Source organism: Bacillus rossius, chromosome 2 (genome assembly GCF_032445375.1).
Source record: "Bacillus rossius redtenbacheri isolate Brsri chromosome 2, Brsri_v3, whole genome shotgun sequence".
Lineage (NCBI taxonomy): Eukaryota > Metazoa > Arthropoda > Insecta > Phasmatodea > Bacillidae > Bacillus > Bacillus rossius.
The window spans coordinates 112,342,860-112,358,069 of record NC_086331.1 but is presented as its reverse complement, the minus strand read 5'-3'; the positions used below and the strand labels follow the sequence as shown (position 1 = coordinate 112,358,069).

Here is a 15,210-nt window from a genome sequence, read left to right as displayed (position 1 = left end):
ACAGTTATTATCTTGCTTACTGAGTTAAAGCCCGTGACTCCAATACTCATATACTCAGGGTTGGAGCCCAGTTCAGACAAGCTCATGTCATTCGTTTCTCTCTCTTGGCCGTTACCCACCACCCAGTATAAATCAGTTCTGAGCCGTTGCTCCAGCTCATATAACAGTGCGTGCTGCTGGCTTCGTGTGATCTCTGCTTCACACCGGTTGATGAACAACTCTCCACTCTCTCGACTGCTATACTCGCTCGTCTCCTCACCACCACATGCACCTTGAGTGCCACAGAAGTGCCCTGCAACGCGCCAGCCTAACAGAAACTAACATCCCGGCCGTGCATAACATTTAATAACGTACACTTACACTAAATTACAGGAACACAATCACGGCACCGATAATAAGTTAAACCTCAACAAAAGGTACCTTAATAACCAAAATAATTGGGAGTTATATCTCCACAGCTATTAAAATAGGGTTTTTGTACTCTTTCCTACTTTTTTTGTTGCTTGTACTCAAATTACTGTAAATGTATGTAGAACTCTTTAATTTAAATTTACTTACGGTAGGAAGAATTAATAATTACTTGAAAAATATTTACTGTAAAAATGTTATAAAAATATCACATTTATAAATTTTATTGTTTACTTTTGTGAACTACTTTCAATGCATTAATTATTAGATATCATTCTCCTTGTTCACCCACTTTAAAGAAACCTTTTGTTGCTTATTTAATGTATAATGCACTGAAATATGGCAATGTTTCTGAAATAAAGGAGATAAGGGTTTTTACTTACTTTAGTGAGATTGTGTGAATTGTTAGTGTAACTAATAGGTGTGATTCAACATTTAGGTGTCAGTGCACTTGGGCTGCTGAAGCCTTTAGTGAGATTATGTGAATTGTTAGTGTAACTAATAGGTGTGATTCAACATTTAGGTGTCAGTGCACTTGGGCTGCTGCAGCCTTTAGTGAGATTGTGTGAATTGTTAGTGTAACTAATGGGTGTGATTCAATGTTTAGGTGTCAGTGCACTTGGGCTGCTGCAGCCTTTAGTGAGATTGTGTGAATTGTTAGTGTAACTAATGGGTGTGATTCAATGTTTAGGTGTCAGTGCACTTGGGCTGCTGGAGCCTTTAGTGAGATTGTGTGAATTGTTAGTGCAACTAATGGGTGTGATTCAATGTTTAGGTGTCAGTGCACTTGGGCTGCTGCAGCCTTTAGTGAGATTATGTGAATTGTTAGTGTAACTAATGGGTGTTATTCAACATTTAGGTGTCAGTGCACTTGGGCTGCTGCAGCCTTTAGTGAGATTGTGTGAATTGTTAGTGTAACTAATGGGTGTGATTCAATGTTTAGGTGTCAGTGCACTTGGGCTGCTGCAGCCTTTAGTGAGATTGTGTGAATTGTTAGTATAACTAATGGGTGTGATTCAATGCTTAGGTGTCAGTGCACTTGGGCTGCTGCAGTTACCCTCGTGCACGGGACATCGCACAGCTCTGGCGCTCCTCCCTCCCGCCTTTGAAGCAGTTCTTGAAGGCCACACAACAAGGTAGAACAAGCTACGTTTTTATTCCCGGCTTTCATGTTTGCAAAACAAGGTTTTTTTTTAAGTTGTTTTAAAATTCATTACTGTCCACAAATTATTTTTTATTAGTGAAGACATTGGAATCCTTGCCTTTTTCAGAGGTCATAGTGGGAGACAGCTTTTAAATTAACTAATAACAATTATTACAAACACGCCAATGTCTTAGACAATATTCGTACCCATTATTCTAGGGTTATAGTTCAGGTACACTGACCACTCAACACCATAGTCAGGTATTCGGTAATATGTTGAGTTAAGTCTTGCTGAATTTATTTAAAACCAATGATTTTTTATAACCAAGTAGAAATTTTGAAGGGAAAGAGCAGGCATTGGCTTCTAGTAAAGATTCCACGAAAGAAATCTTGTGGATTTATTTTGTTTGTAATATTTGCTGTGTAACCGTTAGTGCAGAGTTAGCCACCTTTCAGAACTGATGGGCAATTTAAAGTGTGTAACATTCTGGTGGGATATGTTAAAAATTTACACACTGTATATTATTTTTGGTTCATTTAACACTTTCTATTCTTTCATGCTTTTTAAGGTTGTTATGCACTTAAATTTTTATAATTTTATTCTTTTATATTTGTTTGGCAAAAAGATTATCTTTTTTAATCTTTTGTAATTGTAATTTGAACTTATTTTTAAAAACAAAATATGTATTTTAAACCATTAGTAATTTATTGAAAGATTTTGAGTGCCTGACAAACAGTAAGAAAATTTGACTGGCAGACACTGTACAGATTTAATGTCACATGTATAAAACATCAAGGAACAACATACATATGAAACATAGACATATATAAGACACACAAAAAAATGAACAGTATAATTAATATAAACCAAAATACATAGAGAGTTAACAAGCTCAAAATCTGCTTTGAGGATAGACACATGGAAAGAGGCATATGAATCATGCTTATTACGAAATTTTAATACTTTCACTTGCATAAGATTAAGTTCACCAGTGATGGCAGTTAATTGGATGGAAGGATTTAAAAGTGCCACAAACAATGCTTTAGTTTTACTGTGCACAGGCTTAGTGACCGTTTTTAACTCCTACTTATACTGGAGTTTTTTTTTTTGGCCACGGTAGTTAGTTTTGATGATGTGCCAGCAGTTATGTTAAGTCTGCATTCCTGCTCTACTGGTATGAATTTCAGGTCTGTGGGCCGATATGCTGAGTTCTTGAAATTCCTGTGTATTCATAGAACTAAGGACGGGCATCTTGTTGCTGCTGTATGGATTTGTTGCTGAATTTTTATTCCTCTTGTCTTTATGTTTCCCATCATCCTGTGTTATTTTATTACTGTATAATTCATTATATGTTCTCATATTTTCTTTTCCATTAGTCGTTTGATTTTTTATTTGAATAATTTCTCTCTTTTACTCAAAGAATTCCCTCTGGAGTCATCTAACAATGTCTTTGAGGACTTAATTTTCATTTTTTAAATAACCAAAGTTTAAACACAGCAGTTTTTGTATGTTGATTACTTCCTTTAATTTCTTTACGTATTTTTAGATTTAACTTTTAGAGGTTTTTTTGATCATTGACTATCTGGAGCATTTGTTTTGCACTGAACATGTCACTTTTAATGGAGCATAACAAATCACTGCCCAAAGACGGTGCACATGCACTATAGTCCATCGGCTACTCAATTAAAACATTCAGCAACATCTTGTAGAAATTATTAAGTATATAATATCTCTGAGAAAATTTATTTTGGTGAATATTGTTATTGAAAACTGTTGTTTACTTAAGTTTTAAATGACACTGTCCTTTTGATAAAAAAAATTAATAAAAAACTCTGTTAAAATAAAAATCATATTTTGTAGAACTGTGTTCTATGATTTTTTGTGGAAAGAAACAAAAAAAAAATTTAACTTATAAAAATGTTTTAAGTAGAAGGTCCTTTTCAGAGCCTCTTATATTGAAAGAGGATTTTGATCATAGTAATACTGAAAAGTTAATAAGTGGTTTGGGTATTCTCTGAATCAAAACACTTTAAGATAGAAATTGAGACACTTTCATTCTCTTTTACACCCTTGTGTACAAAACTGACGATAAAGTGCTGTTTGAAAATTGTGTGCAGGCTATTATGTTCAGGTTCTTTTGTCTAAAAAATTGAAGTTAACTTTATAAGCACTGTCTTTGTGTTATAAATGTTTTTTTTTATAAGAATTCGGTGACTGTTATATTGATGATAATTACTGTGCAGAAATAATGCATGATTTTACAATTTACTATTTTGAGGCCTGTTTAATTACCTAATGATTTTGGGTACCAAAAATGACCAACCAAAAATTTTCATCCGTAATTTTTTATTTTGTAAATTTCAATCCCTTAGGTGTGAAAAAGAATAAGTATGTTTTTAAGATTAAAAATTGCATCTCCAAATTTACTTAAGCTTTGGGTACCAGTAATGATCATACAAAAACTTATAACCACAATTTTTGGTTTTTCAAAATTCCATTTCATCTCAGCAGATATTCATAAGCAATTCATTAAAAAATATATATTATTTAAGCCTTTTAAAACTGTGATTTCAAACATAGGCCCTTTGCATAGTCATGTAAGGAAAGTCTAAATAAAAGCTTTACAGGTCAATCAATTGTAGTTGTACGTTTCTTTGCCTTAAGTTATGACTGTGCTAGCCTGATCTTCTTGTAGAAATAAAATTTGAACTGGGAAAACACTAATACCATAACATTTTTTTCTAGGTGTTGAAGGCTTTGTACAAAATATGAATGGACATCCCTTGCAAAGTGCTGTGATTTATATTGATGGTTCATATGCCATTCCTGTTACTACCAATATGGGTCACTTTAGGGCGGTTTTGCCTGTTGGCTCTCACAGTTTGAAGGTATTGTATGAATTATTTATTTTACTGCAATGATGAAGGTTGAGTGTGTTACATTATTAACATTCTGAAACATTTTAAATAAAACCTGAAGAATGCTGCCATTAAAAAATATTTTTGCCCCTTTAAATTTACATGAAAATATTTGATTGTTTTATGGTCAATATATTAGGTTTGGTATGAAACACAGCAGTCTGCAGAAAACAAATTTGAAATCTAGTAAAACATTTTGTGCTTTTAAATAACTGAAATAATATGTTTAAGAATGTGAATTTTTCTCTAAAATAGGAATGTTTAGAAACATTCTTTGTATAATTTGGTCACTTAAATATCTGTTGAGTGTTCAGATGATCTTTTGATCTGTGGATAATCTGTGTATGTTAGTAATAAAAATATTGTGAATATATTTTGTCAGCCATGTTAGTGAAGTAAGTTTAAGTTATGAAAGTTATGATCTTCAATTTGTGTCACCTTTTTCCTTGTAATCCTGCACAAGCATTTTGTATTTGGGAGCAAATGGAAAATTGATGAGTCAAGAAAATTATTTTTAATTTGTTGAGTGTTTTAAGAGCATATTGCTTACAAATGTGATCTTCCCTAAATTTTGGAGAATGGGAACACAAGTTTTTTTTTCTCTTTGTTGCTGCTTGCCAAGTGTTTTTTTTCTTTGTTTATGATTTTGTTTTTGGTGGGAAAATAGAAAGCAGTTTCTAACAAGGTCCATTTTCTTGAAAACCAACATGAATGAATATTTTTTTTTTTTTGTTTGTTTGTGTACATTTTTCAAGGAATTAAATCTGTGTACAAAACATAATTTGATTATGTTGTTAACCACATTCCATTATTTTTTATGGTTAAACACTGGCACTTTGTATTTAGGTTTTCAATGTTTCAGATTTCATGTACAGGATACGAGCCAAAAATAATGGAATTAAATATTCAAGAAAATAAACTTTTGCAAATTAACATAGTCTTGAAACATATTCAACAATTGGGTTACCATTCCCCCCAAGAGATAAAGAAAACATTATCACACCTGAATTCAGAATATAGTAGAATAACAGACATCAACTCGTAAGTATATAATTGAATTTTATTACTTTGATTATTAATGGGAAACTACTTTTGAATATTGTTACATGTGGTACCCTATTCTTGATGCTGTTGGAATAGTTCCATTAGAGGAATAACTGAAATTCAATAAAGATTCGCTCAACCCTATTCTTGAACACACCTAGCGGAATTATCTATCGGATTGACGTCACAAACTGTTGGAGTTATTCCGCCACTTCCTTTGCTGGCGGGATCACAATTCTGCTAGAGATTTGAGAGTTTGTGTTTCTTCGTAACATTAATTTTATGAAAATGGAGGCTCTATTGTGGTTCTGAAATACTTTAAAATCGTGTGGATGGTTGGTTAAGTTATGCTAGCTATATTTAAATTTTGTAAAATATTGCTAATGCCCAAGTTATTTGGTTAGCTACATTTATAACCAGCAATAACTTATTCACATCATTGTAGCATGTGATGTATACTCAGATCAAAATATGTGGCATGATACTGTAGGTAGGCCTATCACCGAGTTTTAGGCTATATTTGATTGAAATTTAATGTAATCCTAATTGCGAAAAAAATAATTATTTATAGAAACTCATATGTCCAATTTACTGCATTTAAAAATTGCAACACTTGTGTTATTAAAATTAATGTGTTCATGATAAATAGCTTCTAAATGAACTACAATTTAAAGTTTAAGAATGTTACATTTGTTTCTGCGATTGGCAATATGAAAAATTTCTTAAATATTAACAAAAGTTATATTTGCAATTTCTCTTTACTTAACATTTTACCTGCTGTACATGAAAAATATGGAAATTTTCATCTTGTAGAAATTTGATACATATTTGTTAATTGTGTGTGATAATTACGATTACATGGTTTTCGTACAACGTAATTTGTTTTTCACACTAAGACTTACAAAAATGTGTCATGTTCTGATTGGATAAAAAATGTGTCATGTTTTGATTGGATCAAAACTATGGTGGTAGGCTAATGTATAGGCTGTGCACATTTATTCACAAAATGTATACCTATTCCAGGATTTAAAAACACTCGAAATGAGTCCAGTTATATAAGAATTTTGTTAAATTACAATCCCTATCTCAAAAACTACCCTACATTCCTGCCATACAGGTAGACACATGTAAAATATCCTTGAAAACAACACACATCAATAAAAAGCCACACTTGTATTATTAAATAAATAATATGCCAGAAAAAATAGTTGCTGAAAGATTTTTTGATAAATTTATAGAATTTTTTTTCCAGGGTCCGCTATACCAAACAAATATCAATTTTCTCCCCAAATAATTGCCATGAAATTGTCCATAAAAGTTATTATTTGGTAATGACTTACAGTGATTATGAAAATCTCAGTGTACACATTCATTAATGATTTTTTTAACCCCCTATGTACTGGGTTACAAACATGAAGCGAGTTGAGTAGTGTTAACATTGGTTTTATTGGACCAGATTAATAAATAATAAAAAAGCAACTAGGTCACCAATTTCTCTGCTACCATACTGTATACAAAAAACCTGGATACTCACTGTAACATAATACAATCATTCATTAACACTTATGCCTGTTCCTATCAAACAAATTTCAGACCAGATGTAAGACTGGAAAACAATATCTTTAAGAAACAACTGCATGAAAAATAGTTCCTTTAAATATTGTGAATATTTATATACACATAAAAAAATCAAAGCAACTAATTGACGTCGTCCGGGCCTGCGGCCCCTTTGAGCCCGATATGCCACCGCCCAAACGCCACCATCTGTTCAAACCTCTCGCTTGTGCATGCGTGTGTGCGTGTGTGCGTGTGTGCGTGTGTTGGTCGCCCGGCAAGAGGGCACTTAGCTGCAGTGCGCCGCACCCCTATATGTATTTAATAATATTGTAACCTTTTCGCCCCTAAAATAGTGGTACGACAAGTCAGTAAGTGAGTGTCTTTTGTTTTATTAATATACTATTTTTTGTAATAAAGTACGTGCAAGCACGGCCAAGGATGCTCCCTAGCGGGCGACGACGGAACTAACATATAACTTTATTCAAACTAATTTACCACATAAGCAATTATTACAGACAGTCTGGTCGTGGATGTGTGTATGTTAATTTTATAAAGAGTTCATGTTATTTTATATAATAACCCGGGGCACGCAATAGCTAAGATGTTAACGGTAATTGTGTTGGGCACGAAGGGCACCATGTTTCCTGCCGCAAGCCTTGTCTCCCCCCAGTCTCCTACAGCGGGCCGAGAGCGGACGTCTCTGCAGACACCCCGAGGACATCACCGTTGTCTCACCGATAAGTAGTTCTGTTAATCTAAACAATTCAATTCGTTTTCTTCTTTATCCTTGGGGCCTCTCTCTCGGTCGGTGGGGCTGTGTAACTATTAATTTTTATACTGTCAGGAGTTTTTCACCACCTGCGTTTTACGTAAACGTTTGAGGCGGCCACGTCGGTGGTCCGCCCCCTCAACTTAAACCGATTCATGCCTCGGGCGTTTTTAACAGTGTAAAGGAAGGATTGTATGAGTACGTGTAACGTAGAAGTAAATAATACCAACTTAATTGAGTCACGTATCTTTGTGTTCGGGGGGGCCACGTGGGTCCTTAACCCAGTCAGCGGCGTGTGGGACGCCCTAAGAGCCCACTGCGGTTAGGTAGAAGCGTGCCCGACGCTGAGAGTGGGCTCGGTTAGGAACAGGTGTTGAATTCAAGATTAGGAGGGCTAATATCTCGCCTCACACGGGCCACGTAACGCCCTGAGTAAGAGCCTCTAGCCGGGTCCACGTGCCCACTCACGTGGTGGCGCCTACTATTTCCATCACTAATTCAAAACGTAACACCGGTACGCCCTCATACTATTAAACTACTTTAATTAAGTGTTGATTTTTTACCCCCAGACTATCTGTAGTGAGGAGGTAATTGATTATTTTACTTTAAAGAGACTGGTTTTTAAACAGTTTTATTCCCAGACATGACCAAATTACTACATCATTCAACAATGAGGTACACGACAAAGTGAAGCTTAGATTTTGTGCAGCATTATCTTGTGTGTGTTTGTGAGTGTTTAGTAGGAGGGTTTGTATGGGCACCACTTCATCACATAATGAGCATGAAGACCCGGCAACAGCCTCTTGTCTCAGGGAATGATCTTTCCCACGTAGCTGTTGGAAGGAACCCTATTATCTCAGCATGACCTGATTTTTCAATCATACCACATGCCTCTACATTATGTCCTGACTCTTCCATGTATAGCAACATAGCCTGCATACGTGGTATTGTTCATTTTTATTTACTAATACTTGGCTCCCATCATTACTTTTAATCTGCAAAAATTGCCCAAGATTAACATGTAGATACAATTTGTATGTCCAAATCATACCTATGGCTAAATCAGCTTGAACATTGACTTAAAATATGATGGCATTGGTGATTTGTCAGGTTAAAATTTCCTTTTAACAACACAATTAAAAACTATGTTTAATATAATTTAGTAAATAGGTTTTTGTAAAGTGTTAATAACAGGTGTACAGTGCAAAGATTTAAAGATTTAAATTAAATTTAACATACTTTGATTATTTTCTTTATAGGATTGCAATTGGTTCCAATGATGAGATAACTGATTTTGTGATTGCTGCTCACGATAACAAAGAGCAAATGATTGGCTATCCAGCAATTGGATTTTTTGCTAACATTGATGGACGTGACCCTGTTACAACTGAGATATTGCTTCAGATGGTTGCTGACCTCTTGAAACAATACAAACAGGGTGAAATGGCACAGAATATAAAGGTTAGTGAGTTACTACTTTGATATGAACCAGTGGATGATAAATGAGTTAATTTTACCATAAATCTTTAATAATTATCTATAGCAGTCTTGTTATATGATGTTTTATGAATGAAAAATTTTTTTTGAAATAAATTTAATGAGACCCATTTTTTTTTGCTATAATCTAAAAGTCAGCATACAATCAATCATATTCCAGGTAGGTGTACACGGTGTTAATATCAGTTGTTGATGGAACAAGGTTTTTCCAAAACTACTCCAGGAAAATGCTTATTTATTTACTGTTTCATTGAACTGTGATTTTGAGTTTATGTGCCCCTAATGGCCTTGCTAGCGATGATGCATTAAGGGCACGAGGTTCATAGCCTAAAAATCGCTACACTTCCAAATCTTTTTCATATTGTTAAAATGTGAATAAAACCTTTGAAATCAACTACCTGACTACTCGGCTCAGTCAGTATAAGTATTTGCGTAGCTGGGAACAGTGGTTATTCGAGTCAGCCTCTTCAGACGGGAAGGGTATGTTTCTCCCCCCTCCTCGCTGGCTTGAGACACGCAAAAGCACCGAGCTTGCCTCCTCCCCTGGAATGTGCAGGTTCTACTCGCACATGCGTAGGACAGGGATGAGAACAGCAGTGTTGCCAGTTCTGCTCCACGCTTCCCTTTTCACCCTTACCACGGGCAAGACCCTCCACAACTGGTCTAGGTTGAGAATTTGCCAAAGAGCCGAGACAATCTTGACGGCCTGCCAGAAAATACCTTCTCACGCACTTTAGATATGGTTCTAAGACATTACCGTGCTGTACTTAATAATTTATGTTAATTATGTTTGAAGATGTAAACAGTAATGCACATTGTTTGGCACCAACACATTATGATTATTTTCATTAAAATTTTCAAACATAAATCTTGAACTCAGATTTCACAAACATGTGTAATCTTCATGTCATAAGTTACAATTTTCTCACTGTTATCTCATTTTATGAATATCTGAGTTATGATACTTAATTTATACCACATATGTAAGGAGACAAATAAATAGGTAACACAATGGCAAAACAAATTAATAAATAACAACTAGCACAAATGTAAAATTTAATCTTTACCGAGTCACTTAAATGCAATTATTGCAATAGTATATTGTCTGTTTAGAGGAACTACAATTAATATTCTTCTCAGGTATTGTACACTATTAATACCTTAAGCATTACAAATGTAAATTTTCCTGGTCGAAATCCACAAAGAACATCGATATGGAGCTTCTTTATTATTTACATATGAGAGAAAGAGACAAACATTTACAACTTCGAACATCTTAAAAAATAGCTTGGTTTAATGTCTACATTCACTACCATTGATACAGAAATTAAACAATTAATTTGATTTATTTGTTAACCCCTCACAACCTTACAGAGTAGGCATACATGTGAATCCCTTGGCGGCCGATGAATGAGCTGCAGGGGTTGAGGGAGTTGGCGAGTGCAACACACTCTGGGGAAAGATCCAATTGAATATTAAACACACTCATTGTAACAGCTGCACTGAATTGAGCACCTACGCTGTTACACCCCTGCCGGCTACCAAAATGCCCAGCGAAGGCGAACAAGTTCATCGCTCTCTCGCTGGAGTGGCAAAAATTTAAATCAAATTTACATAAAATTACTAACTACTCCAAAGCCTGAGAATGACGCAAGTATGACTTTTATAAAGTCATTAATATATTTAATCTTAAATGGGCATTTACATCTAGGGCCAAAAACCAATAACAACAAACATGACAATAACCTGATTATTTTGGCTTAGTAGCAGATAATGAATAAGTAATAAAAAAAATATTTTGGACTTGAAATATGCATTAAAAATATTACATTATAAATTCATGTTAAAATTAAATGTCAGTCAGCAACTTTTCTTTAACACTTGCAACATAAATATTGATACCTAAAAATATTGAAGGGTGCTGGGTTCGAATCCCACCAAGTAACCTCCAGTTCAGCGCTCAACACACCAAAGAAATTACTAAACAGAAAGTTTAATCGTTAAGTGTGTTTCGAATAAAAACATCGAACAACAAATCAATAACGTAATAAGTTACAAAAGAAAGAAGGAATTATGTAATAATAAGACCACTGTAAGTTTATTATTAAATACTTTTCTACTGATATTAGATATAACCAGTTATCACAATTTCGTACGTTTGTCAGGTACATAAATTTTAAGTTAACAGTCTCCTAAATGTCATTTCTGAAAATTTAATCATCTGGAAGTTCGAGCATTTTGATAGGATAAGTATGAAGAAGAGCTAGAAATTGTAGTTTTTATCTGTAGACATTTCACATGAACATCATGTTCTCATCTCTGTTGAGTGCTGAAATACTTACGTATATTACTTTTTAAGTTCATATAAATTTCGAAAATTTCCAGTACCTAAGTAACACTAAAGATGTTCCAATTTTATAAATTATGATTTTATGAAATATTGATAGAGAAAAATATCACCTACCTTAAATAAAATATCAGTGGTTGATCTGAAAGACCATTTTTAAGAGTAAATAAAATGTACAATTTGTTAGTTGTTGCTTAAAATTTTTTCTCCCAGTTTTATTGGCATAACATAACTTTTGCTTCAACTTCATTTTGGAAATAAAAATGGATCTTCGCACATAAAAAAAAAAAATTGTCTCTATTTCCACTAAATGTTTTTCATTGATGAAAAGAAACATTAAACTGGTTCTCAAAATTTCATTTGTGTGTTTAGCTATTAGAATGTATTAAATATTAATGTTAAAATTCAAAATTCTTTTTCATCATCAAACTACATGCTAATGTGAACAGTTTTACAGTATGATTGTGGTAATGCATGTCAGTATGCGGCATCTTTAGAAGGGAAACATATACAGTTGAATGTTATTTCATTTGTATTTTTTCAGGACAAGACACTCCATATGCTTTTTGGCTCCACAAAATTGGTAGAATCTTCAGCAACAGAAACTGAAAGTGAGTTTTAAAATATTCATTTTAATAAGTTAGTTAGATGTATTTGCTGATAATATGAAAATTTTAATATTTCATATTGAATACTATTTTAACCAAATACCAACCATACTTAGTTACTGAAATAATTTCAGAATATCTAATCAATTAATGGAAATTAGCAATAATTTTTATTTTTTGTGTGTTTCATTTATACAATTTTTAATAGCTATGGAAATATTCAAAGGAAAATTTGTATTTAATCTCATAATGATAAAAAATTGCAATATTATTACATTGTAACCTATATTTTGTATTGGTGTGAGTTGTCACATTCTTATAAAAAGGTATTTGTATGTTAATTGCCCAACAATGGAGTACAAAGCTGAAGTTTGGGATTGTAAATTATTATAGATTGTAGGCTTTTGTGGCCAGAGTCACTTACTATACAGGCTGGAGCAAAACGTGTGTATCGGTTTTGAAGGGTTATTAAAAATAAGCGGAGCAACATCCAGAAATGAGGTTTGTTTTATTGAAATCAGTATACATCCCCTTTTTTTTTATCAAGTTCAGAAGATCACATCAGGAAGATGGTGGCCATCTGCCGCGATGCATTGATTAAGGTGATTTCGGAACTCTTTGATCGCTTTTCGGCACATTTTAAAACACCTTTTATCCTTTTGACGGCATTACAGCCCACACAGCTCGAGTTGCAATGGCGAAACTTAGGCAGGTGTTTCCAGCATGCCGCGTCTCTCTGAGTGGGACGTGGGGTGGCCCGTGTGCTCACAGTATTTGAGCGTTTGACTTCTTCCTGTGGGGTTATCGCAAGGAAAAGGTTTTCAAACATCGTCCACACACCTTCAAAGAACTGGAGATGCAAATACAGGAGGAAATCACAGCTATACCCCTCAAAAACTACCACGTTAAAATATCTTGGAATTATTATTGATTCCAAATTATTTTATCAACGTGTAGATTTTCTAACTTCTAGATCCCGAAGAACACTTGCCTTTTATTAAAGTCATCACTAATTATGCTACAAATTCTGATTCTATTATTTTATCTCTTTTCATTGCACTTATTAGGTCAAAACTAGAATATTGTTCAATAATACGGAATAATATTAATTCTTCTGGCAATGATAAAATTGAACCTGTCCAAAATAAGTGTATCAATCTTATTGTTCAAAAAACAATTTATTCCCAAATTTATTTCCAAATTAACTTCTCTCTTTGACCGGTGGGCCTACCTTGACTTTCTCTTTATCATTAATGGATATAGTCCCAAAATGATTTGTAAATATGTTTAGGATAATATAGCTATTCCCATAATTAGTGTACTCTTAGTTGATATCATTCATTCTACCATGTATAATAAAATTTATAAATCTATTTTATTCTCCATCAATTTTTGATTTAATGAATGTTTATTTGTGTCTGTGTCCATTGTTTATTGTTTCCTTTGTGTGGTTTTTTTTTTTAATAGTTAACATTGTTTTGTTTGTTGTATGTTTCGTACACACACTTGCAATCTATTCAAGGAATGTTGGTGTGCATATCAAAATTGTAAATAAATAAATGGATAAAAATAAATAAAGGGGTGGATGTGTGTGCCTGTTACAACCTTCACATATTCTTACCATAAATCATTATAATACCAACGTAACCACGAGAGTAAAGAAATGTAGTTAATTTTTCACTATACCTGTGTTTATCTTGAGGAGGTAACTCCAATAAGGATTCACGTAACACTTTTTTGTATTTGAACATTTTTGTAACTTATTATGTCTGTAACTCCCTGGTGAAGTTTGTTGGTTGTGTCATAAAAATAATTTTATGAAAATTTAAAATATTGGCAATCGCTTGGAAATGACACAATGCAAGAAATGATGCTCAAGGAGCTGTATTTATTAAATTTTTTATTATTAGAGCAGCAGGGGATATATTTCTTACAGAATTAGTTTAAGGAGATTGTAGTAAAATGTATGCAACAAATTTCAAGATAGCTGGAAATGAGCAATAGTAATTTATAAAAAACTAAATGAAATTTTTTTTGGTGAATTAAATTTTAAAGAAGGTCAAGATAAAAGTTTAAAGTCAGGGTCAAAGGTCAGTATTCAGAGTTTTTCAAGGTAACAAACATACTGCTTTAAGTAAATGCACTGATAAAGGGGTGGTGTTGATCAGGGGCGTAGCCAGGGGGGGGGTTTTAGGGGTTCAAACCCCCCCCTTAGCACCAAATCTTTAATTAATTTCTTATTCATCACTCAAACAAATTTCATATTAAAATTAATAAAATTTTTATTATTACAATATTTAAATTTAAGAACCGAAAACTGCTAAAATAGCACTATTTTACACCTTAAAATCCAAATTTTCCCGGGGGAGGACCCCCGGACCCCCGCTTTAATGCGGGGGGGGGGGGGGGGGCATGCTTCTTAACACCCCCCATACACAAATCCTGGCTACGCGACTGGTGTTGATGCAGTTAACAGTCTCAATCAGACCCAAAGGTCACTGAGAGTCTGTATCAGGTTATAAGACTGCTTTTGATGAATTTCTTGGCAAAAACTATATTTAAATTAATAATAAATGTATTAATATGTGCCTTATGTCTTTTTAGCAGGACTTAGCATAGAATTCTTCAGTGATGCACGTGTGTTATTTTTGGTAATTATTTCCTACCTTTATTTTTTTTTAACAGAACTTTCATCCTTTGGAAATTGGCTAGACAAAATGGGAGTAGTGGTTTTGGTCATGTTAAGAGCTGGTGCCTTCAGTGTAGAGGGTCCTCACATAAACAGTCAGAACATTTTGAGAAACGCCACTTTTTCAGATAAACAGGTAAGATTACTTAATTGAGTACATTTTTATATAAGTAAAACTAGTTTCAAGCATGTTTATCTTACTAGTGTAATTTTTGAAATTAACTGTTG

At 33.7% G+C, this 15,210-nt stretch overlaps 1 protein-coding gene across 1 annotated transcript in view; it reads left to right on the top strand.

Annotated features, from left to right (window-relative positions):
* LOC134529623 (carboxypeptidase D-like) overlaps positions 1-15,210 on the top strand; it is a 111,944-nt gene that overhangs the window by 75,190 nt on the left and 21,544 nt on the right. Inside the window, exons 15-20 of the mRNA XM_063363919.1 lie at positions 1,436-1,544; positions 4,299-4,441; positions 5,334-5,512; positions 9,101-9,302; positions 12,230-12,296; positions 14,979-15,118. Of these exons, the coding sequence (XP_063219989.1) occupies positions 1,436-1,544; positions 4,299-4,441; positions 5,334-5,512; positions 9,101-9,302; positions 12,230-12,296; positions 14,979-15,118 (840 nt within the window). The remainder of the gene's footprint in view (positions 1-1,435; positions 1,545-4,298; positions 4,442-5,333; positions 5,513-9,100; positions 9,303-12,229; positions 12,297-14,978; positions 15,119-15,210) is intronic.